Here is a 26,671-nt window from a genome sequence, read left to right as displayed (position 1 = left end):
AGCAAGGTTACTGCCCCTTAAGAAGCTGCCAAAATAAGGGATGTCATAAGAGGGTGTCTCTCTCTCTCTTCTCATGTATCATTCTCCTCATGTATCTGCATTGTAGTTCTCCATGTATGCTTCCTGTTATAGTTGAAGAATGATTGCTTGCCTGACTGTGCTTAGCACATGTATGTATATATACTGTATATAACTTGTAGATAAACCACTGTTTGAAAGACCTCTGTGTACTGTATTTTGTTCCTGGGTTGTCTCAATATAGCTGTCACACTGCGCATACTCTGACATATATTATGTGTGCCTGAAATGGAGCATAATTTACTGATTGTCTCTAGTCTAGACAAACAACGTTTTGAGACCACATTTGTAAATCATCGAAGTCCAAGATATTTCCAGTAAGCAAGAGTAGCACAAGGCAGACAACAAAAGCTCTAGAGCTGATACATGCAGATTTGATGGGGCCAATGCAAGCCAGTTTGAGAGGAGCAAAGTATGTGCTGGTCATTGTAGATGACTACAGCAGGTTTGGGTTCTGCTATTTACAGTACTAAAGAGTAAAATAGAGGTGCTACAGAAATTTAAGCAATGGGTAAGCTTCATAGAAAGCAATATAAACAACAGATATGTCAACAGCAAACTGACAGAGGGTCAGAATTCATGTCAGCAATAGGGGTGAAATCTACTTACCTTCCTTACTGGTTTGGAAGCGTGTGTGTCACAGGCACGCGCAGACCTGCACATGCGCAAAACCTTCTGCGCATGTGCAGAAGGTAAAAAACACATTACTTCCTGGTTAAAACCAGGAAGTAATGACGCCCGGCCAAGTGGGCAGAGCTATGCTCTACTGTCAGTACCGGATTGCCAAACCACCAGCCAAGATCGCTACTGGATCAGGCGATCCAATCTGATCTGGGAGCATTTCATCCCTGGTCAGCAAGTTTTCAACAATGGTTGGGACAGTTAGGAATAAATCACAGATGCAAAAATCCGTACACAGCAGCTGAGAATAGTGTAGTTGAGAGGAGGAATGGTGTCAAACAATGAAGGACTCACTGCTGGAGGATTCTGGTCTGAGCAAGTCATATTGGAGTGAAGCCATGTTGACTCTAATTATTGCATCAATAGGCTGTGGAGTTCCTCTACTAATGATACTGCATATGCTGTGCTATATGGGAGAAAACTATCTCTGGGATATTTAAGAATGTTTGGAAGCAATGCATGGGTGCATCTTGCAAAAGCAATCAGGAGAAAAGGTCAACTAAAGGCTAAAAAGCTCAGGTTTATGGGCTATGAGCCTGGCTCAAAGAGCTATCGCTTTAGTGATGGGAGCAAAAGAATAGTGATTTCCAGATCTGTAGCTTTGCAGAGCAAAATTGGAACAGAATTGGTGCCAATGTTTGGATTGATCTTTCTGGAATGGTCATAAAGGGAGGAGTGTCAGTGTGTAAGAAATTATGAGCTGGGATAACCATAACAACAAGTCAGCCAATGGGAACTATTTGATGACTAAGAAACAGGATCAGTTATGAGCCATAGGAGATGGCTTGGAGCCTGAGCGTGGCTTGTCTTAACTGGTCTGTACTTATGTAAGAGTAGCTTCTGTGATTCTACTGCTTCTGTGACTTTTAGTTCTGGTCCTTGCTTCTTGTTCTTGTATTTGCTACCACGTTGCAAGAACTGCATGGGTATTGTATGCATGCATCATGCTTTATATTATTGTATATAAACAAGTTACTTCTATAAATAAATTCTGCTGAATTATTTACTTGTGTGCTGGATGGATTGCTGCAAACTCTGACACCAATGGATTGCTATTGGGCCCTGATATTTGACACCCATTAATTAATTAATTAATTACCCATTAATTAATTATGAAACTTGAGAAGTGGACCTATTCAAATGATGCCTTCTTCTCCCACTGTAATTCTTTTCCACATTAAATGCACAAAATATACAGCAACTTTTTCACTTGGCATCATCTTCATTGACTTAGTTGGATTTATTTGGAATTCTCTATATGTGCCCAATATATTAAAATGAAATTGCTATTGTTGAGTATTGCTATAACAGGTTTAGAGATATCATGCTTGCAAAACAGACTTATTGCTGCTGATGTACATTTAGTTAAATTTGAGTAGAATCAAAGTTAATAGTCTTAGCCTTGATCTTTTTGTTTGTACAGTTTATTTGGTCATTGTAGCCACATTTTTAAGGTTTCCAAAAGGCTACAGTAATTCCACAGAGACCATAGTGAAGTACATAGAGACTGTTTTAATACTTCTTTCCAAATAGAAGTAATACACATTTTGATTTGTTAATAACATTGTATTTAAATTTCTCTCGAAAGTTTCTCCAGAAGAATGGAAGTTTTCTAGCTATATACCAAGCATAAGCTCTTTCTTTCTTTCTTTCTTTTCTTTCTTTCTTTTATTAGATTTATATACCACCCTACTCCCAAAGGACTCAGGGCGGTGAACAGGCACAAAAATAAAATACATAAATACAAAAATTTAAAAGCAAAAATAAAACCAGATTAAACAATTTAGCCCGAGACAAATTTAAAACATCCCAATAATTTAAAAACAGATTTAAAATTTTCAATTTAAAAGAAAAGGGGGGGAAAGGTTAGGCCAGGCCAGCTTGCTGGAATAGGAAGGTCTTAAGAGCGCGGCGGAAAGTGCGCAGATCCAGGATCCTCTGTATCTCTGGGGGGAGCTCGTTCCAGATAGTGGGTGCCCCCACAGAGAAGGCCCTGCCCCTGGGGGCCGCCAGTCGAAACTGTTTGGCCGACGGCACCCGGAGGAGCCCCTCTCTATGAGAGCGTACCGGGCGGTGGGAGGCTATTTGTGGTAGTAGGTGGTCCCGTAAGTAGCCAGATCCTAAGCCATGGAGCGCTCTAAAGGTGGTAACCAAAACCTTGAAGCGCACCTGGAAGACCACTGGGAGCCAGTGCAGCTCGCGCAGGAGACGTGTTACATGGGAGTGCCATGTCGCTCCCATAACCACCTGCGTGGCTGCACTCTGCTCCAGTTGGAGCCTCTGGGTGCTCCTCAAGGGAAGCCCCATGTAGAGAGCGTTGCAATAGTCCAGGCGGGAAGTGACGAGGGCATGAGTGACTGTGTGTCAGGGGTCCCGATCCAGAAAGGGACACAACTGGCGAATCAAGCGAACCTGATGAAAAACCCTCCCGGTCACGGCTGTCAAATGCTCTTCTAAAGACAGCCATGAATCCAGGAGGATGCCCAAGTTGCGAGCCCTCTCCGTGGGGGCCAGCGATTCACCCCCAATAGTCAGCGATGGCGTCAACTGACTACATCGGGATGTCGGAAACCACAGCCACTCAGTCTTGGATGGGTTGAGCCTGAGCCTGTTCCTCCCCATCCAGATCCGCACGGCCTCCAGATACCGGGACATCACTTCAAGGGCATTGTTGGGGTGGTCCGGGGTGGAGATTTACAGCTGGGTGTCATCAGCATACTATTGGTACTTCACCCCAAAACCACGGATGATCTCGCCCAGCGGCTTTACATAAATGTTGAACAAAAGGGGCGAGACAACTTCAATAAGGCATTTGATAAAGTAGACCACAACCTACTACTTGATAAGATAGAAAAATGTGGGTTAGACAGCATCACTACCAGATCGATTCATAACTGGCTGACCAAGCACACCCAATGTGTAGACCTCAATGGAATTGCATCTACATGGAGGGAAGTATGCAAAAGCTCTGTCTTAGGTTCAATATCTTTATCAATGATTTGGATGAGGGATAGTTGGGGAACTCATCAAATTTGTAGGTGGCACCAATAATAATAGCCAACACTCCAGAAAATAGGCTTAAGATACAGAAGGATCTTGACAAACTTGAACATTGGACCCTATCTAAAACATTGAAATTCAAAGATGAAAAAGTAAGGTTCTACATATAGGCAGGAAAATGTAGGTACCTGGCTCAATAGCAGTAATTGTGAGAGGGATCTTGGAGTCCTAGTGGATAATGTCTTAAATATGAGCCAGCATTATGCTGCAGCTACCAAAAAAACAACCCAGTCCTAGGCTGCATTAACAGAGGGATAGAATCAGTAACAGTAACAAAAGTTGGAAGGGATCTTGGAGGTCATCTAATCCAACCCCCTGCTCATGCAGGAGACGTGTACTAGGGATTCAAACTGCCGAACTGCCGACCTTTCTGATCAACAAGCTCAGTATCTTAGCCACTGAGCATCAAGACCATGTGAGGCATTAATATTACTCTATAATGCCTTGGTAAAACCACACTTGGAATACCACATATAGTTTTGGTTGTTATGATGTAAAAAAGATGTTGAGATGCTAGAAAGAGTGCAGAGAAGAGCAACAAAGATAATTAGGGGACTAATTATAAAACATATAAACAGTTGGTGGAATTAGGTATGTCTAGTTTAATGAAAAGAAGGACTAGGGGTAACGTGATAGTAGTGTTCCAATATGTGAGAGGCACAATGTATTCTCCAAAGTATCTGAATGCAAAATAAGAAGCAATAGACGGAAACTAAGCAAGGAGAGAAGCAACCTATAACTAAGTATATATACAGAGTAAAGGAATAGTCTATCGACTAAGTTCTTACTTCTAACCTCATTTCATTGGTGAATTTGACAGGAATCAATTTCCCACACCCCTGCCAATAATATTGTTGCATACACTGGCCACTATAGATCCTTTAATCAGGGCTTGGTGATTAATGAAGTGGTTGCAGGTGTCAATGAGACAGTCGTGTTTCCTTCCTGTAATGGTGAGAGTCAGTAGAGGTTCACCTTTGGGAAGGCTTGTGAGCCCCGAAAAGGGTATATTGATCTTGGTTTTCCCTGGAGCTAGTCATTAGGGTTCATAATCTGTGTTCTTTTTCTACCCTGGTTGGAAAAGAGGACTGGTAGTTTATCATCAGAAGGGGTAGTTTGGTTTTAGAGAAAAGCACAGGACGTGAATTGTTTCCATCATGGAGCTGAAGTTTCTTTTAGAACTAGCATTCTCTACTAATGTGACCTTCTCTGCCACACTGATAACAACCTATGGATTTCTTTCGGTTCCCTGGAGGTTTGGGCTTTTTTTCTTTCCTTTCTCTTTTGAGATCTTTCCTTCTTTCTAATTTCCTTCTCCATTCCCTTTCTTACCCTTTTTCAGTTTCCTTCCTCTGTCAATTTGCTTCCCTCAATTTCCTTCTCTGTTCAAAAACAAATAGGCAATTCAGCACAACTCGAGATTTTGAGTGTTGACCAATTTGAGAAAATGTCTGGAATCAGTTCCAAATATCATTAGCAGATTGGTCACAAACATAGAGCCAAGGATTCTCTGATCCTTTTGGTCATTTAGGTCCAGATGCAACAGAGTTTCAAGGAGGCAAATCTAGAAGGCTTCAGTCCTTTTCTACTATGTGTTGGAATTCAAACTATTTTTTTTAAATAGTTTTTATTGAATATAAATATTAAAAAAGACATACGTAACATATACACAACAAACATTTATACAACATATACACAAAAAGAGTGTAATTTCTTCTTAAGCATTTTTTCAGAGTGACGTTCTACAATTCTACTTATAATATATTCCTTCACCTCTCTTTAATCTAATAATATTTTTTATTACATATATATGTATCAATCGGTAATATATCCCCTATATTTTTTGTATATTTCTAATTTTTAACCAATTATACCAATTATTCCATATTTTATAATAGTCTGATTCTTTTTTTTCTTGTAATTCTTTGGTTAACCTATCCATTTCAGCGCATTCTAAAATGTTCCCTATTACTTCTGTTTCACTTGGTATTTTTTCTTGTTTCCAATTTCTTGCGTAGGTTATTCTTGCAGCAGTTAATATGTGGATTGTAAGATATTTGATATCCTTAGGGTATGATTTGTTAAATATTCCTAATAAAAATGTTTCTGGTTCTTTTTCAATCTGTGTTTTTGTTATTTGTTCCAACCATTTTTTGATGTTAGACCAAAATTTCTTTGCTGCTGGGCATGTCCACCATAAATGATAGAAAGTCCCTTGTGCCTTTTTGCACTTCCAACAAATTGGGCTATTTTTAGGTTGTATTTTTGCCAATCTGGTTGGAGACATATGCCACCGATAAAACATTTTCAGTTGGTTTTCCTTGTACACCGTTGCTTTCGTTAACTTTAGGTTTACCTGCCAGAACTTTTCCCATTTTTCCAAAGGTATTGTGTGTTTGATATTTTGAGCCCACTTGATCATCGTTTCTTTGACTGTCTCTTCTTCCAATTTATAGCATAGGAGAAATTTATAAATTCTACTAATTAATTTATTTTCTGAATCTAATATAATTTTATCTATTTCTTGTTTTTGATTATAAATTTCATATGTTTTTATATGTTCTCTATATTTGGATTGTATTTGAGTGTAAGTCCACCAGTCTATTCCTCTGTGTAAATCTATCTCCAATTGTTGTTTTGTCTTTAGTTTGCCTTGATAGTTAATTATATCTTTATATCTAATTATTTTTGTCTTATCTGTTAAGTTTGGGTGCCTAATTGATTCAGCCGGTGCTAGCCAATTTGGTATCTTCATATAATGTTGTTTTTTAATTTTAAGCCAAATTTGTAATAGTGAGTTCCTTATTGTATGTGTTTTAAAATATGAATGTGTTTTGTATTTCTCATCCCACATAAAGGAGTGCCAGCCAGTTTGAAGTTCGTGTCCCTCAATTGTTAAAATTCTAGAGTCCTTTAATTCTATCCAATCTTTGACCCACGATAGTACTGCTGCTTGGTAGTATATCTCCCAGTCAGGGAGTGCAGCTCCTCCTCTATCTTTTGTATCCTGAAGCAGTTTAAATTTTATTCGTGGCCTTTTCCCTTGCCATATAAATTTAGATGTTATTTTATTCAGCTTTTCAAAAAACGGTTTATCTATTTTAATTGGGGTGACCTGAAACAAATATAAAAATTTAGGTAATATAGTCATTTTGATGGCCGAAATCCTTCCTAGGAATGAAATGTGTAAATTTTCCCATTTTTCTAAGTCTTTCTTTGTTTGTTCTAGTAATTTATCATAATTGTTTTCTTTAATTGATGATGTTCTTGTAGATAAGCAGATTCCTAGATATTTTATTTTTGTTGTTGTTTGAATTTGTATATTATCTGTCAAATCTTTTGTTTGGATTTCCGTAAGGTTTTTAACAATTAGCTTTGATTTACTTTTATTGATTTTTAGTCCAGCCACTTCTCCAAATTCTTCTATTTTTTGGAACAAATTAGGTATAGATTCCATAGGATTTTCTGTCAAAAACACTAAGTCATCAGCAAAGGCTTGAACTTTGTATTCTTCTCTATTAATCCTTAAACCTTCAATTCCTTGGTCTTCTCTAAATTTTTTCAACAGGATTTCCAATGATAGAATATATAGTAAGGGGGAAAGTGGACAGCCTTGTCTGACTCCTTTTGTTATATTAAATTTGTCTGTTATGTCATCATTCATAATTATCCTTGCTGATTGCTTGGTATAGATTTCTGCTATAATTTTCCCAAATTTTTCCCCAATTTGCATATTTTGTAGTTGTTCAATCATAAATTTCCAATTTTGGTTATCGAAGGCCTTTTGGGCGTGAAGAAAAACCAATGCTGCCTGCTTCTCCGGGTGTGATTCATAATATTCTAAAGCATTAAGTATTATTCTCATGTTGTTCTTTATTTGGTGTCCCGGCAGAAATCCATTTTGGTCTGGGTGTATATATGTATTTAATACTAATTTAATCCTTTCTGCCAAGATTGCTGCAAATATTTTGTAGTCGGCATTCAATAACGAAATAGGTCTATAGTTTTGTATTAACTGGAGATCTGTGTCTTCTTTTGGAATGATTGTTATTATGGCTTCTGTCCATGAATTTGGTATTTTGGCTTTCTCCATAGCTTCATTATATAATCGCAACATATTCTCTCCCAATACTTCTTGCATTGTTTTATATATTTCTACCGGTAGCCCGTCGGGTCCCGGTGTTTTATTGTTTTTTTGCTTTTTCAGTACTTCATCTAGTTCTGGTTTGGTTATTGGCTTATTGAGAGTGATTCTTTGTTCTTCTGTGATTTTTGGCATTCCTGATTTCCCTATGTACTGTTTTATTTTGTCTTCCTCTATTTTCCCCTGATTATATAGGTTCGCATAAAATTTCTTAATAATTTCTTTTTTGGCCTCTTTACTATGTTGAATTTCTCCTTTATCATCTTTCAATTGGTATATCATTCTTTTTTTCTGTTCTTTTTTCAGTTTATAGGCTAGCCATCTGCTCGTTTTATTTGCGTGTTTGAAATAGTTTTGTTTCGCCATTTTTATTTTTTGGGCTAGTTCTATTTGGTTTATCAAATTCAATTTATGCTTAATCATTTCCCATTCTTCTCTTATTGTTTTGTTCTGGGGCTTTTCCTGGAGTTTTTGTTCTATTTGTTTTAGGTCTTTCTCTAAATTATCTAATTGTTTTTTCTTCTCTTTATTCTTTTTCCTCGTATATGCTATTACTAGGCCCCTTATATATGCTTTTAAAGTATCCCATGTGTTTTGTAAAGAGGTTTCCTCTATTTTATTTATCTGGAAGAATATTTTTACTTCCTTTTCTAACATCAAATTAAATTCTTTTTCTTTACATAATCTTTGGTTCATTGTCCATCTCTTACGTCTTCTTTCCCCTTTCCAATTTATGAATAGTGGATTGTGGTCTGCCCATTGGTTTGTGCCTATCTCAATTTTTTCTACTTCTATTTTGATATTTGGGGTCATCCATGCCATGTCCAGTCTTGACCAGGAGTTATGCGGATGGGAGTAAAAGGTGTATTGGGCCTCTTCTTCATGTGTTTCCCTCCATACGTCTGCCAAGTTTAGTTCTTCAGCCATAGTAAAAAATTCTTTTGGAAGTATTTCTTTTTTCTTTTGTTTTTTTTTCCAGTTTTGTAGTCTTTCTTTGCATTTACTATTGCATTATAATCCCCTATTACACAAATATCATCATATTCTAATTCTGCTAATTTTATATGTAGGTCTTTAAAAAAAACCTGTAGTTTTTGGTTAGGTGCATAAATCCCTACAATTAACATTTTCCTCTTTCCTATTTCTAATTCAACCATCACCACTCTACCTTGCTCATCGGTATAGACTAGTTTAGATTGTATTTTTTCTTTTACGTAAATCACTACTCCTTTTTTCTTTTTTTGGGCCAGAGATAAATATAGTTTTCCTAATTTGGGGTTTTCTAGGATTTTTTGATAATCTTTTTGAATGTGTACTTCTTGCAGACATATCACATCTGCTTCTAATTTTCGTAATTTTGTGAAAATTTGATTCCTTTTCTTTGGGGCATTTAAGCCATTAATGTTTACCGAAAAGAGTTTGATCTGTTCATCCATTGCCTATTGTATCTGTTTTTTTGTGTTTCTTGTTTCCATCTGTTCTCTAGGTTTTGCACCTTCTCTCTGTTCTCTCTCTTTTTCTTGCCTCTGTCTTATTTCTTTTTCTTAATTTGTTTCTATTGGTTCTTCTTCTTGACTTTTACTATCTGTTTCCTCCTTACTTTCCTGTTCTACTTCTAGTCTAAAATGTGTGTTATGAAATTCTCTTGCCTTTTCTAGAGTGTCTATTTTATATTTTTTGTCTTCCCACGTAATTAAGATCCCCTTTATTGGCAGCCATCTATACATTATCTTATATTTGATCAATAGTTGTGTTAAAAACTGATATTGTTGTCATAGATTTCTTACTCTTCGGGGTATCTGTTTTAAAATTATAATTTCTTTTTCATTATAGATCACCGTTTCTTCTCTAGATTTCTTATAGGCTTCATCTCGGATTGATTTTTTAAAAAATTTAACATGGACTTCTCTCGCCAATCTGTGTCTTCTTATATAATTTGTTTGTACACGATAAGTTTCTTCCAATTGTCCTTTTATTTCTTCTGGCTCTTTTTGTATCATTCCTGCAATAATCTCCACCATCTTTCCTTCTAAATCCTCATTTTTTTCTTCTGGAACATTCTGAAAACGCAAGAAGTATGAGGCCTTTTCCATTTCGAGCATGGCCAAGGAATCTGACATTTCTTTGTTTAGTTGTAAGGTTTTTTGTTCCATTGCTTCTACTTTTAATTCCACGTGATCTATTTTTGTTTCCGTTTTCCTAATTCTCTGTTCCTTTTCTGCTATAGAATTTTGAATGCCCCCAATTTTATCCTTCATGGTCTTGATATCTTCCTTAACTTCTCCTAATTCATTTCTAATCTCTGCATGGAACGTTCTCATTTCTTCCTGATTTTCAGCTATTTTTTCTTGTGTTTGAAACAGTGTTTCCTGGATCTTTTGAAACATATCTTGTATTACATTAGGTGCCATTTCCAGTTTTTCTTTTTCTTTTTCTTTCCCCATCATGCTATCTATTGTTTTTTGTTGTGAGGAGGAAGGAGTCATTACTAACGTATTGGTTGTAGGTTTTTTCCCTGTCTTTGTTATGGTGGATGTTGTAGACATTTTTAATATTCGTGTAAAGCTTTCCAACCTTAACATCAATTATTAAGTTATTCCTTAATATCTCTTTTCCCCTCCAAATACTACTTATACACCGCACAACTTATATATAGTTATATTATATTATATTGCCAGTTATCCCAATTGAGCAATTAATTCTTATTCACAGTATAAATCTATCTACTTATCAATCAAGATTTTAATTTAATTTTCTTAATTTTCTAATTAGTAATCTTTCCAATTACCCCCTTTTTCAATCAGTCTATCTCAGAGATACAGTCAACTCATCTGTTATTTTGTATAAAAATCAGTCTTTCACTTTAACAATAATTCCTTGTCTAACTACAATTTCACAATACAATTTATAGCTATAAAAATATTGTCAACTTATATATATATATATATATATATATATATTTAAATTTGATTTATATGCCGCCCTTCTCCGGAGACTCAGGGCGGCTTACAATGTGCTCAGCAATAGCCTTCATCCTTTTATACAAAGTCAGCTTATTGCCCCCACAACTGGGTCCTCAATTTACCTACCTTAGAAAGGATGGAAGGCTGAGTCAACCTTGAGCCTTGGCGAGATTCGAACCTGCAGTAATTGCAGGCAGCTGGTCTTAATAACCAGCTTAATAATAGGGTGCCTTAGACCACTGTACTACCAAGGCTCTTTATTTCTTCCAATATTTCTTTCAAATATTAAACTTATTAATTAATTAAACAGTTCAAAATTAATAATTCACTTAATTTTTATTTTCTTTAGTCCTTATTGTCTTCTTGCTTTACCTCTCTCAATCTGTTCTTTCACAGTCAAAAAAAACGCAATCTGTGTCCATCTCAGTCAGTTTTTTTTTTTAATTCTTCTCCCAGTAATCGGATCTCTGCATTCAGTTTTCAAATCTTTTTTTTTTTAACTTAAGTTCTTATTGTCCAAAGTTATTTGTAAATCCAAAGTTCGAAATCCAGACAGGTCTTCTGTATCCGTGAAATTCACCACTTAGTCCAGTATTTCAGTCTCTGCACTAAGTTTTCCGATGTTTGGGGTTTGAATCAGTTATAATTCCCAGGTTGAAACGGCTTATCTATATCCACAGAGTCCACAGGCTGCTCCCTTTGCTCAGCTGTAAAAGTCCGCACTCACACCGCTTTGAGCGCTATTTCTCCTTTTCTTATGTTTGCTTAGTCATTCTATGGGATTCTCTCTTCCACGCTGTAGTTGTTTCCCCTTTTTTCCTTTTCCTCTTGTATCGCCGCTGTTGTAACTCACTTGTCTTCTTCTGATTCGATCACGCGTCCCGTTTGCCGCCTCTATTGTAGGTGATCTATCTGACAGTCACTCGGATTTGCTTCCACTTTTTGCTTCGATCTAGGCGGGCGCCATCACTCCTGTCCGCCGATAAGGCCGACTTCTTCTCCACCAATTTAAGAGGTTGATCGCTCGACCTCCCTGATGACAGCGCAACACCAGGGGGCTTCGCGAATTCCTCTTTCGTTTCCCGATCCCTCCAAGTTCGGGAATGCCCTTAAAGAGCAATTAATGAGGAAATTTGGGTTTCAGAGATGGAGCCTCCGTTTCCTCACCCATTCGTGATGACGTCACCGCCGGAAGTCCGGAATTCAAACTATTTTAATGGTTTTTGCCCCATCTCCCAAAGAGCTTCTTGTAAATTTTCCTTAGCTGGTGTATCATCCCAATGAATCACATCATTGTAGTCGCATGTACGTAAGGCAGTTTACTGGCCAGATGAACTACATTTGGACTACCTGTCCAAAGGATTGGGTTTCTGTACTATTTCATCAGCTTTTTGTCAAATAGCTTGTAGAACTTGTTCTTTGTGAGGAAAATATTGATCAGTTGCATCATATTCCCCCAGGAAGACAGAGAGATAGGGAGACAGATATTCAGTAATAATGACTACCTTTACTTATTTTTCTTCCTCAGAATGGAATCTACTGAAAAATGTGAAGTTGTAATTCAACATTTTAATGGAAAATACCTGAAAACACTGCCAGGTGTGCCAGGTAAGCATTGTCTTCCATTGTTCATTCAATCAAACATCAGTAAAAGGAGGAAATTCTGGGGCTGTAAGGTCCTAAAGAATTCATTTCTATTTCCATATATAGTTGGGAGTTATTGCTTGTTTTATCCAAAACTCAGGGAAATTTGTCACATGTTTAGTTTAGCAATTTGCATGCATTCCTCAGGTAAAGTATTGGTGATTTAAGTATTTAATAACTGATGTGAATTTTATGAATTTACATGTAGTATGCATGTATTTTCTATATATTAATCAATGAGGTAAATGGTTATATAGAACAGACATCTATTGGTTGCCAAACCTGAAGGCATTCTCAAAATGTTTTGATTTTAAAAATTAAACCAAAAACTGGAATAACTTTTACATATAATTTATTAGTTCAAACATTGAATGTTTAATGCAATTGTAATTAATAGTGACAGGCAAAAAAAAAAAAAAAAAAGCTATAGCATCAATAGAAAATAATTAATGATTATTCAGTGGAAAAAATAGACTTACATTTTTATAAGTAATTACACCTAATATTTGGATCTCTTTTCTTTCTTTTTTTTCTGCTAATTAATTTTCTTTTTGCTTTTTGTCATTTTAGTTTATGTTAAATCAAAATACTTGTACAATATTAGCTGATACTAGTTTATTGTATTCAGGAAACCTGCCTCCTGAATACTTAATTTGTTTTGATGTAACTTTTTTTTAAAATTTGATTTAATATGCAGAAAAAATGGGGAGAGGAAAGATACAAGAAAAACATTAAAGAAAGAGAAAAAAGACAAAAATGTATACATAAAAAGGCAGTTCCAGTTTTAAACAAAGTTTTTTGTTATTGCTGTTCATTAAATTTATATGTTACCCATCTCTCCAATAAAATGATTCTTGGGGGTTACAGTTGATAAAAAGATAACTAGAAAAACAGTTAAAACTTTAAAACAATGCATTAATAAAACTATGCAAAAATACCAGGAACCAATAGAAGATAGTATCCCATCAACAATCTCCGATGGTGATGGTGAAAAAACTATTTTAACAGGGCAGTATTAAAACTTAATCAGATGGAGTCTGAATCTAAAAAAACCTAGTCTCTTTCCAAAAAATATTTCCAACCCCTTAATTAAAATTTTAAATTCAAGAAAGATGAGAATGAAAAGTTGCATTAATAACAACAAAAAAAAAAAAATACTGTCTAATTGACATTAAGACTTACTGGTTCAAATTTTCATTGCAATAACTTTATATGGAATATTAAACCTCCTTTGTTTTTGGGAAGAACAATGGTGAATAGCAAAGATACAGCTGAGCAATAGCAATAATATAGGCAGAAAATATTAAGGAAATTTTATTAAAGATGTTAAATATTTTAATAAACAAGAAAACAAGCTAAGTCTGAAGGATTCCTCTTATGAAAAAAATATGGTATATAAATATATGTATTGGGGAATATTTCAAGTAGGAATATTTGATTAATTGATTAATTATATCCAAGTCATCTTGCTGCCTGAGGCAATTCTGGGCAGCTGAATATGCCTGAAGCAGGGGTGAAATCCTACCGGTTTGGACCAGATTGGGTGAACCATTAGGGATGATTGCCATTGGTTCGCTGAAACAGTAGCAATCATCCCTGGTGGCCCTGCCCATGGCTGCCTGGTCGCCCAGTCACACATGCTTTGAGATTCCTAACTGCAATGGACAGCAACAAAGCTAGTTTCTTCTTCCTCCTGCGGGTGAGAGAGCTTCTTTGGCTGGAGAGCTGCCTGTCAGAAGCCCTTTCTCAGCCGTGCTTCCTTACTAGCCTCTCGAGTCCCCTTTACTTTTCCACCCATTTCCAGTAGCGCCCCTTCCCACCCCAGATGCAGAGCAGGCTGCTCCTTTCACTCAGCCCAGCTATGGCTGCTGTCTTCCCACCTCCTCCTCCACTGGGTTCCCACCCTCCCCACTTGCTCTGATCCAGCAGCCACCCTGCAGTCGAAAGGGGGCTCGGAAGAGTCAGGTGCACCACTCTCACAGCCACAACTAGGACCGCTGCTGCTGAGTCACGTTACAGGACCCGAGCCCAGCCTGGCTCGCGGCTGCAGGTTGGCACAGCAAGGGAAGAGTGGGGCAGGCCCCAGCAGCTCCCGCTGAGGTCCACCATCCAGGTCACCCCAAGCTGAATCTGCCAAACTGGCAGCCCCTCCCCACAACCATAAATGGTTGAATTCTGGGGAGGAAACTTGCACAGTATTGATCCAATGCAGAAACTCCAGGAGCTCTTCCACCCCGTCAAGTCACTCCCTGCCCCTGCTGGAATTTGGAAGTTCCCAGGATGGTAAAAAGAAGCGCCCCGCCTGGATCGGGGCACCTGGACATTCAGCTCAGAAACTGAAGCTGCAACCCACCCAAACCTCTGGCAGCTTTGATGAGTGGTAGCAGGCACTGACCCCCAAAAGCACGCTTCCTTCCTCGCACATGTTCACATGTGGTTCTTAGCCACAGGAGCATTCCAGTCACATCCCACTGTGTGCTCCAGGAATCCTCCCCGGAGGCCACGGCTTGCCTTGCCTGCCGTCCCTTAGGCAACGCACTTCCCTTTTTGGCTTAAACAGGGCCACGAGCTCCACCGCGTCACTGCCGTTTGCTTTCTTCCTTCTACTGCCACAAAACAAAAGCGAACAGTGACCTTCGGGAGGGCAGGCAGATGTCTGCAGCCAGGTGGGGAGAGAGGGCTGCAGCCCCTTCCAAGCTCAGCGCACAGAGGTGGCAGGCAAAGTGGCCCCAGCACCTGTTGCTTGGGAGGTGCAGCGATCGCTCAGCCAGGGTGGCTTTGGCGGGGGCTGCATCGGCCTCTCCACCCATGCCATATCCCATTCCGGCCAACTGTGCAACTACAAGTGCGGTGACCTGGTCTTCACCAAGATGAAGGGCTACCCGCACTGGCCTGCTCAGTTAAGCACTGCCACCCAGGCCGAAGGGAAAGTGCTACAGGCTCCGCAGTGGCACAGCCAGGCCTGGCCCTCTCCCTGTGTAGGGGCTGCTGCCCAGCTGGCCACCAGTGGCTTCCACGTCTGTCGCTCCACTTCTTTGCCAGTGAGAAGCAGCACTGCGGCTGAGCCTCCTTCCCCCAGAGCGCCAGACTCCGTGGGCCGAGTTCCTGGAGTGGCGCCGGTGGTCAGGCGGGCCGATCTGCAAAGAGAGCAGGCAGGGTGAGAATCCAGTGGGTTGCTTTGGAGCCCCAAGCCCCATGGAGCCAGCACAGGAGGCACGGATGTAAGGCGGCCTTTTCTGCAGCATCCCCCTCCCCTCTTTGGATCACCCTGCAGGGGGGGGGCTCTGCCTTTGCAGAAGTAGGGCGGGAGGTTTGTATGGAGGATTGGTGGGGGGAATGCACAGCCCTCTGGGATGGAGAGCGGGGCAAGAGAAGGCTCCAAAGTTCGCTTGGGCAGTCAAGCCAGAGGGAAACTCAAAGCGTTGGGGGCTTCAGAATGTGCAGCTTCTGGCTCTTAACAGTGAGTGACGTCAAGTTGGCCATGCCCACCCGTTCACATAACCACCAAACCGCGCCCACCAAGCCATGCCCACAGAACCGGTAGCAAAAAATTTTATATTTCACCACTGGTCTGAAGGGGAATTTTTGGAAAAGGGATTCTGAAAAAACCTCAGAATCTGCTTAATTGCAAAATCAGATTAAACAGAAGGAAATTTACTTCAATATTGTTTTCTCACTGAGAAAATCATGCACATTCCAGAGTGAATTTCAGTTATCAGTTAAATACCATGAGGATAAGATTAACATTAAATGTAGTTTCTGATACATATTCAGAGATGAAAAAATAAAGAAAATGAAGTTCAGTTTTTGCCTCTAGGATATTTTCAATAATTGTATCTTTAAACTAAACCACAGGCAAACTTGTAAACTTTTTAAGTAAATTCCATGTCCATTCTTGAAGCTATTCACTATCCACAAGTCTTCTAGTGGAAATTTTGTACCTATGATTAGAAATACAGTAAGTGCTATCTAAACCATTATAGTACTTTTCCGTTTTGCCAGGGGAGGCTGTTTTAAAGCTCCAGTGCTATATAGGATGAATTTTCAAAGGGTTGCTATTGCTTATATTTATTATGTTCGGGGGGGGAGGGGAAATCACATGGATATTTCTTTCTCAAGAGAACTTTCAGGACACATAATCTATTTCACTTTCCAAGGGTTAATTTTAGATTTCATATTTTAAGAATATTTTGTAGCATGCTCCTGATGTAGAAAATTGAATTAAAAATAGCATTGTATAATCACACCAGTGCAAAATAGAGATAATCTTATAAATAGTAGCCATATATTATTTCTTCACAAAAGTAGCATAACTTCAACTAACAATTCCAGTTTTGTTTTGAAATCTGAGGGTGCAAATCTTTGGGCCCTGAAAGGGTGTCTCAAGGGCTACATGAATTTTGGATTCCCTCTCCCCACCGTCAAGCTGAAAAGGGCACTCTACCTAAACTCCAAAATTGAAAAGCAGAAAGATAAGAAAAAAGATGGCTCATCTATAGAATTCAAAGCAAAAGTGTCAAATCTGAAATATGGCAGGCATACATTCTGCCCCACCCCCACCCCATTCTTATATAAGTATATATAACATTCAGGCTTTGAGCACAACATTGCACTTGTCATCTTGCATATTTTGATATAACCCACCTCAAAGTTTTCTTTGATTCTTCCATGTGGGAATTTGTATCCTGCCTGGAATTGTCGTCATTTGATTGCATTCTTTTCTGTGAAGTTTGTTTTGTTTGCTTTAAAGTATCACATCTCTTCTGCCTTGTTAGCAAGAGGCAAGCAGGGCATTGGATATTTTCAATATCAGTCTTTACTACTCATGTAGATAGGATTGATGCTCTTGTTATTTATCTCACTCATCCTTAGGACAAAAAATATATCTCTTCAACTTCCTTGCATAATTACAGTGTCACTGAATGAGAAATAAAATGTGAACTATTCTCCACTAATATGATAGGCAAAAAAATCTAGAATTATACTTTATTATACCAAAAATATATATGAAAAGAATGGGGAATATTGATACGTATGAAATGGGTTAGTCTGCTAATAATAATCTAAATGAAAGATTTGAATATGGATTAGATTAGTTTAATTTACTGCAAATAATGAAATAGAGTTCAATTCCATTGTAAAAGCTTTTTTCTTTTCTATATGTAAATTGAGATACTCATAAAAATTAGTTCACATATTATCCCAGCAAAAATTTACAAGAATAACAGTTTCTGTACAATATTATTCAAAGAAACCATCAGATGCCATGAATTTTGGATGCTTATTTGTTTCCATAAATAGTAGGTTGCTATGCAACTTCTTGAAGCTGATACATTTCATAGAAATTTAGAGAAACATTTCATTCTTGATATTTCATGAAATATCCTTTTCTAGAGAATGGCATGGAAATACAGCAACTTTCCAGTCATCTCTCTTTTTAATACAACTTTATTAAATGTCAAAAAAATTAAAATACAAAATAATTACAAAAATGGGGAAGGAAATTCAAAAGGGGAAAGTTTAAAAGCTGAAAAAGAGAAAAAAGCAAGGGAAAAGAGACTTTCAACTTTCTTCTCTACATATAAAAATCAGATAATCCCTTACTCAAAGTTAAAAATTATATAACCATACTTTAAATAATGTATATAAAATATACAATATTTCTATAATATTATGTGGTAGGCAAGAACAGGCAGCATAGATACAACAGCATTTACTGACTCAACTGGAACTGCAGAACAGGCAAAATTCTTGTAATTTATGTTCTGGGCCCACAGGGCCTCAACCAATCATAATACTTGAAAAAGCCCACCCAAATATGAATATATATATATATAAGAGGTGATAGACATCACGATCTCCGGAACGTTTAAAAGTTTAAAATTTTTTATTTTAAAACTTGTGCTAAGCTTTCGTCGGCCCCTACCGACTTCGTCAGAGTATAAAATCCCCATTGAGGAGCTGCTTGCTTTTATGTGATGCTGATCAATGGGGATTTTATACTCTGACGAAGTCGGTAGGGGCCGACGAAAGCTTAGCACAAGTTTTAAAATAATTTTTTTTAAACTTTTAAACGTTCCAGAGATCGTGATGTCTATCGCCTCTTCTATAACTATACCTGGAACTCGCATCTTTAGGACAATTCTTCATATATATGTGTGTGTGTGTGTGTGTGTGTGTGTGTGTGTGTGTAGGTCTTTGGTTATTCGGGTTTTCTCCCGCGTAAAATTGGAAGTGTCTTGGCAACGTTTCAACGAAGTCTCATTCGTCATCTTCAGGCTGGTGTTTTCGGCTTCGTGCTTCTAGGAGCAGTGTGTGATCGCAGCTGTTTCTTCCTCAAAAGGATACACACACACACACACACACACACACACACACACACTACCAGTTTGCAACGTGGCTCTGCGCGCACGCATCTGCGCATGTGCAGAAACTTCCTGATGACATCGGGGTCAGTGGGCCACCGATTTTATATATATAATATATAACATATAGTCTTAAACATTTATTAATATTTAATCCAATGATCCAATCATTAACTCAAAGGTACCTATCCATCATTATCAAACAAGATTATAAAAATAACATCTAATTTAAAAATAAATCTAAAGAGATTCTCAAAATAACTATAATATTCAATTTCAAGGTCTCCCTCAATTCTTTTTTCCTAAATCCTCTTTTATTTAGTAATTTAAAATCATACATTTCTTTCAGTGTATTATTTATTTATTTATTTATTTATTTATTTATTTATTTATTTATTTATTTATTGTTTTTAGTTAGTTTCTGTTAGGATATGGTTTGAGCCTAACAAGTTGTCCAGGCAATATATGTGTTCTGTGACTTTAATATGAATATGTATTGTGTGACTTTAAAGTTTTACTGCTGATTCATTGTAATGCTGAGTCATGCAGTAATTAGATAATCACTAGTTGTAAACATATTTAAGAAAGGTACTGTAAAGTATTCAGTTGCTTATATGCTACCATAGTGTGAGGAGTTGCTATCATTGTGCTATCATCGTTGGATGGATCTGCTACCATCGTGGTTTGTGAACCAGAGTGAGTTTGTTATTCTAACCAACTACTGTTTGAGTGGTAAGAAAATTTTTGTATCACTGGACTGATTTAACTGGCAATGACTTGGATTGATTGAAAAGACTACGAGATTATTTTTTCCCTATAAAGTAAGCTTTTGATAAACCAGTTTGCACATCTCTTATCCATTGCTCTCAGCAACGTTTCTCTGTGCTCTATACTCTGCTAGTTGGTAACACAACAACAATATCCTTAACAGTTTGTTTGTTTAATATTCTGGTCATCTAGTTATCCAGAATGGCTCTGGTTGGCTTACAATGCAATAACATAGAAACGTATGTAAAATATAAAAGCAATTATAAATATTGAAACAGTCAAAATTACAGGAATTAAATAGAGGAAAAGAGTAAACCCAAAAATCTTGCATAAAGTGGAGGTGGTGCCTTCTTCTGTCACGGCACCAACCACTTCCCACCTAAAGCGGTTCAATCAGGGTTCTACACCAACTGGCAGAGCCAAATCTTAAGGCCCTTTTGGAATCCCAGAAGGAGAGGAGCAGGAATCACAGTGGAAAAGGCTGTTTTCCTACATCCCACCACCTGAAATTCCTTGGCTGTTGGGACATGTTCTGGCTTCTTTTGCCAGAATTTTTGAGGTGAGCCAGTCCAATTGGGGCAATATGATTCTTCAGATATTCTGAATCCATCTGATAAAGGGCTTTAAGGTGATAACCAACACCTTGAATTGGACTCAAAAGTAGATCAGCAACCAATGCAACTCATGTAATAGTTGTGTTACTGGATGGATGGATGGATGGATGGATGGATGGATGGATGGAAAGAAGGAAGGAAGGAAGGAAGGAAGGAAGGAAGGAAGGAAGGAAGGAGAAAGAAAGAAAGAAAGAAAGAAAGAAAGATAGATAGATAGATAGATAGATAGATAGATAGATAGATAGATAGATATCAGTACATAGAAACAGCAAATTCCCACAAAGAATAAAAGCTAGGAAGGAGAATAAAAAGCAACTTCAAACATCACAGATACAGATTCTTTGAAAAATAAGTTTAAATACTTTTTAACAAAAAAGGGTATTTTCCTCCCCAAAAAATAAATCTCCAAATCTTCATCTTGTTTTAAATCCAAGTCCCAGATCACTATTTTCTTAATCCAAAATAGCTCTGAACTACTGAGAGCCTTCAAGAGAGAGACAACTCTGTAACTGAGGAAAGCCTCTCTTCAACTTGAAGTTAGTCAGTTACTTAAAGTGTTTAATAAATGGGGAAGCCAGATATAAAGTCTTGTTTACCACAACTTCATACACTTCTCAGCTGGCAACTCACTAGACAATTGAAGAAATCTCTGTTTCACAACTCTCTCACAAGTGCCAACTGTCTGGAGAATCTGTGGATTGATTTCTTAAATTCTCCTTGCAAATCTATGACAACTCGCCATAGCCAATTCACCGCTGCCAACTTGCCATAGCCAACTCACCACGGCTGAATCACCATGGCCAACTCATTGCAGGATAACTTGCCGTGGCCAACTTGCCACAAGTCACAGGACAATTCAACACGGGATTAGTTCCTTTTATTGTTCATCAAAGCATTAGAAAAGTTTGCAGTCATAGGAATGATTTCCTTTGATACAAGAGATAAAATAATTTTGATGAAAACATGATCAACAAAAATAAAATAAACTACATGAAACTTGTGGCAAGTTGTCCTTCTCTGAGTTGTCCTGCAACAAGTTGGCCATGGTACATTGTCCCATACCACTCCTTGCCTCTAGAGAGTTTTTCAGGTCTTAGGAAATCAGCCTGGGTCTCAAACAAGTTGTGGGTGAGCTGCCTTCAAACTGCAATTTCTCCAGGAAGATACTCAAACATACCCATATATATATGTGTGTGTGTGTGTGTGTAGGTCTTTGTTTATTCCGGTTTTCTCCCGCGTAAAATTGGAGGTTTCTTGGCAACGTTTCGACGAAGTCTCATTCGTCATCTTCAGGCTGGTGTTTTCGGCTCCGTGCTTTTAGGAGGAATGTGTGTGATGGCAGCTGTTTCTTCCTTCTTCCCGTCCTCCTTCCTCCTAGAAGCACGAAGCCAAAAACACTAGCCTGAAGATGACGAATGAGACTTCGTTCAGGTTTTCGCGGGTGTTTGTATGTAGGTCTTTGGTTATTCGGGTCTTCTCTCACGTAAAATTGGAACTGTCTTGGCGACGTTTTGACGAAGTCTCATTCATAGGAAAAAACAAAACAAAACCCTGACTACAAAAATATCATACATTTGAGCCTATGAATTAAAAAGAATAAATATTTGACCTTTACAGGGAGGAGTCATAAAATATGGGTGTGGCTGGCCGATGAGGTCCAAAAAGACCGAAATATATATATATATATGTGCAAGTCTTAGTGTATTCAGGTCTTCTCCCGTGTAAGATCGATAGCACTTTGGCAATCTCATCTGCCATCATCAGGCTTGTGCAAGAGGTTTTTTGCAGCAACTGCCATTACTATTTCAAATCTGGTGCTGCTAGTCTGCTTTGCTGGGATGGCCCCATATATATGGATTTAGGTGCCTTAATCTCGTATCTCAGAAGTAGCAAATCTGCTGTTGATCCTGTTGGAGATAAACTAAACCCTCTTTTGAGCAGAGGTAGATGATTCTGTCAGTTTCAGTTTCTCTCAATTGCATTCTTCCCAATGTTTGTTTCTCCATGGCTGTGTCAGAAGCTATTTTAAAACAACTATCAGATTTTGTATCTGCATTATGCCATAAACCCATACTAATAGCATATTTTGCCTAATATACATATTCTTAGAAGCAAGTCCCCACAATTCATGTATTTGTATACATATACATATACACATGTATATGTATATGTGTATATGGCAATAGATACTTTCTAATACATTTTTTCTGACATATGCTTTTTGTGCATATTTTTAATTGGAAATCTATACAGCAAAATTAGTTGATTTGTTAATTATATTTAAGTCCTCAATGATGCATTATCAGAAGCAGAAATTCCCAAATCCTGGACTGAAACCATTATTACACTTATTCCTAAAGAAGATACAGACCCCACACAAGTTAAAAATTATAGGCCGATCTCATTGCTCAATGTAGATTATAAACTCTTCATGTTGGTTATAACGCAAAGACTGAAAATAATTATTCATAAATATATACATACAGATCAGAACGGTTTTGTTCCAAGAAGACAGATCAAAAATAACATAAGAACAATTATCAACGTCTTGGAATATTACGAGAAAAGAGTTGATAAACAAGTAGCCTTAATCTTCTTAGACGCACAAAAGGCTTTTGACAATCTAAATTGGAATTTCCTCATATTGCAACTAGAAACCATGGACTTTGGTGTTAAATTTTTACATATGATTAGAAAAGTATACTCCCTCCAAACGGCCAAAATTATGATTAATGGAGATATGACTGAAAATCTGGATATACAAAAGGGTGTGAGACAGGGCTGCCCTTTATCCCCACTACTGTTCATAATTTCATTGGAAATATTACTAAATGAAGTTAGGAAAGATGTGGAAATAAAAGGTTTGAGAACACGGAAAGAAGAGTACAAATTGCAAGCCTTCGCTGACGATGTGGTATTTATAATGGAGCAACCGGAAATAACAGGAACCAAACTTTTAGCGAAGATAGAGGAATATGGAAGAGTCGCAGGGCTTAAAATTAACAAACAAAAAACTAAAGTATTAGCAAAGAATTTGACAAAGGTACAGGAGACAAAACTAGAAGACAAATTAGGAATACAAATTGTAAAGAGAATAAAGTATCTAGGAATCTGGCTTACTGCCAAAGCAATAACAATTAGAGAAGACAATTATAACAAATTAATGAAACAAATTAGAAAAGATCTGGAAACGTGGAACAAATTACAACTGTCATTTCTAGGGAAAATTGCATCCATAAAAATGAATATACTGCCCAGATTACTCTACCTTTTTCAAGTAACCCCAATCTGGCCAGGAAAGAACTTTTTTAAGGACCTTAATAAAATAATAACAAAATTTATCTGGAATGGGAAAAGGGCCAGAATCAAAATAAAGTGTATGCAAGATATTCGGGAAAAAGGAGGTTTAGGCCTACCGGACTGGGAGTTATATTATAAAGCAGCATCGCTAAACTGGATAAGGGACTGGATAGACCTTAAGAATAAAAGAATGCTATCACTAGAGGGCTTTGAATTACAACGCGGATGGCACGCCTTTTTGTGGGAGGGAAAGGACAAGCACCACGGATATTTCCAGCAACATATTATCAGAGAATCATTGTACAAATCATGGCAAGAGATTAGAAAACATTATACCAAGATTCCATGATGGCTATCGACAATGGAAGCACTAATATACCCCAATGCCATGGATATAGAGAAAATGAGGACTTATAAAGAACTATAAAGAACAGTGAAGGAGAATTACAAACAAGACAAGAATTACAAAATCAGGGTATAGACATTGATTGGTGGCCATACATGCAAATAGAATCAAGATACAAAACTGATCGGGCACAATTCGGATTCCAAAATGAACCAAATGAATTGGATAAAATATTACAAAGTACAGATGAGAAAATGATTACCAAAATTTATAAGTACCTACTAAAATACAAATTAGAAGAGGAGGTTGTCAAAGAGAATATGATAATATGGGCCAAAAATATAGGATATACTATTGAATTGGATAAGTGGGAGAATTTGTGGAAGATAAATTATAAGATGACTTTGTCTATACCCTATAAGGAAAACCTTTACAAAATGTTCTACCGATGGCATCTCCCACCGGCGCGCCTAGCCAAGATGTTCCCAAATATATCTCCGTTGTGCTGGAAATGTAAATCACAGAAAGGGACATATTATCATCTCTGGTGGCTATGCCGAAGGGCAAAACAATACTGGCAACAAATTAAAACAATGATTGAAGAAATCACGAAACAAAAACTGGAAATGAGGCCGGAAACCTTTTTATTGGGAATAATCACAGCACAATATACCAAAGAAATAAAATATCTGATCATCCATATCCTCACAGCAGCACGTATACTCTTTGCCCAATATTGGAAATCTGAACAGTTACCCACAGAAAACAAAATAATAGCTAAAATTACAGAATGTGCAGAATTGGATAAGCTCACAAAAAAAATACAAGAGAAAGATGATACTGATTACTATTTAGTATGGCAAAGATGGTACAGCTGGCTGGAGGCAAAAATAGGAATATAAAGATGATTTTCGACTATTCAATAGAAATGCATAGAAGTAAATAAGGAGTCAACTATATATGTACAAACATAACTAAGTAAATAGGTGACTGTAGATATTGATACAAATAGAAATATGAAAAATAACCCACCGCTGTAATATCTTCTAAGAGTCAGTCATTGGACTGAATTGATGTGTGTTCGTTTTGTATGTTGTTTCAATGTATTTATGTTGGTTTTGTTTTTTCTTTTTATTATTAATAAAAACTAATAAAAAAAAAAGAACGCATGTTTTGTGGGAAAATATGTGTTATTCAAAATGTGATTTTGTTGTACCTTTTAATGGAGAAAATAGTATAGAGCAGACAAGTAAATGCGTAGAAACAATCATAAACCAGAAACAGACATCTGGTATCTTCGACATGTCCAATTTGGAAATGGAAATAACAGAATATAATTAACAGCCTTTCTCATTTGATCTTCTCTCCCTCCCTCTCTCTCTTTTTCTCTTTCTAATGATTCAAATTATAATCTATATTCATTGATCTGAGAATTAGCCCTATTGAGCTTCTCTGAATGAATATGTGTTGGATCGTGATATAAATAAACTGAAGCATTACGACAATGAAGGACTTCTATTTACCTCTGCTATTTCATAAAACAGTGAACTCAACTAGAGCATTTGTGTTATATCTAAATAGCAATAGCAATAGCACAAGGGTGTAAAACTCAAGGCCCGTGGGCAGGATGCGGCTTGCAAGGTGGTTACATCTGACCCGAGGAGCTGTCCTGTAAACAGTGAAGGACCATCCTGTGGCACCGCAGCCTGACTCAAGCCAACTGGGCGCTGATCTCCAACCTGATGGCAGTCATCCAGGCTGGACTGCAGCCAGCTTTAGATCCACAGTGCTGTCTCAGCCCCACCCCCTAGGCATGCGCACAAAAGGTGGAAAGTGTGGGGGTCCTGGGCGCTTCCCTTTCACTCAGGATGCCATCCCTTGCACACTCACTGCCTCCTATGTGCACATCCAGGGGACAGGGACGGGGCTGAGGTGGCACCGCAGATCTAAGGTTGTCCACAGTCTGGCCTGGATGGCAGCCATCAGGTTGCAGATCAGCATCCTGCTCCTGTGTGGGAAAGCCACACTGCCAATCTTTCCCCCTGTCCTCATCCCTTCCTGAGTGTGGAGGAAGGAAGGAGATGGTAAGGCGATGGAATGGACCTTTAGGACCATGGGGCTTCTGCCTGCCAGGTGCAATGGGTGATTGCAGCGGCTGTGGGGGGATGTGGCAGGGGAGCGGCGGTGGCATGCGGCTTCGATGGGTCAGATGGGTCAGAACTGCTCTCTTGGCATCAGGTATGGAGGCAATGGAGGGGAGGATGGAGAAAAAGGGAAGCTGCTGCTCTGCAGGGGTTTATTTTAACCTGCCAGAGGCTCCGGACAGAGGCTTCCCATTTTGATCCCTCCCTCATCATTGCCTCTGTGTGGCTCTCCACTCACTTCTCCCAGACCTGCACATGTGTTGATGTGTGTGTACATGCATGAGGGGTGAGATGTCCTCCTGGTCCTCTAAGAGCTATGTGCGATTGCAGCAGCAGGCATAGTGCGCGGGGAGGCACGTGATGCAGACTTCTGGATGTGCCTGCTCCATCCCACATGGCTGGAATGGGCAGGTAGCTGCCTGATGCATCCAGCAGGCCAGATCACATGTCTCCGCCCTGTTCCTCTGCCATGGTGACAGAGGACAAGGTGGGCCAAGACAAGGTGAGGAAGGAGGTCACCCACTCCATCCTGATTGTTTTTGCGGTCAGCTAGAAAGGCTGAGT

The 26,671-nt window shown here is 38.2% G+C and overlaps 1 protein-coding gene across 3 annotated transcripts in view; it reads left to right on the top strand.

The window, feature by feature from the left end:
* RBMS3 (RNA binding motif single stranded interacting protein 3) overlaps positions 1-26,671 on the top strand; it is a 937,042-nt gene that overhangs the window by 617,965 nt on the left and 292,406 nt on the right. For all 3 annotated transcript variants that reach the window (XR_004588862.3, XM_060685802.2, XM_034404015.2), the window contains exon 6: positions 12,455-12,534. Coding sequence is in view for 2 of the 3 variants with exons in the window: in XM_060685802.2 (XP_060541785.1) it covers positions 12,455-12,534 (80 nt within the window). In the remaining variant the exon portion in view is untranslated. The remainder of the gene's footprint in view (positions 1-12,454; positions 12,535-26,671) is intronic.

The sequence above is a fragment of the Pantherophis guttatus genome, chromosome 4 (assembly GCF_059756535.1).
Source record: "Pantherophis guttatus breed Tessera chromosome 4, ASM5975653v1, whole genome shotgun sequence".
Taxonomy (NCBI): Eukaryota; Metazoa; Chordata; class Lepidosauria; order Squamata; family Colubridae; genus Pantherophis; species Pantherophis guttatus.
Note: the sequence above shows the minus strand (reverse complement) of the source record. Positions and strands in the feature narration are given on the sequence as shown.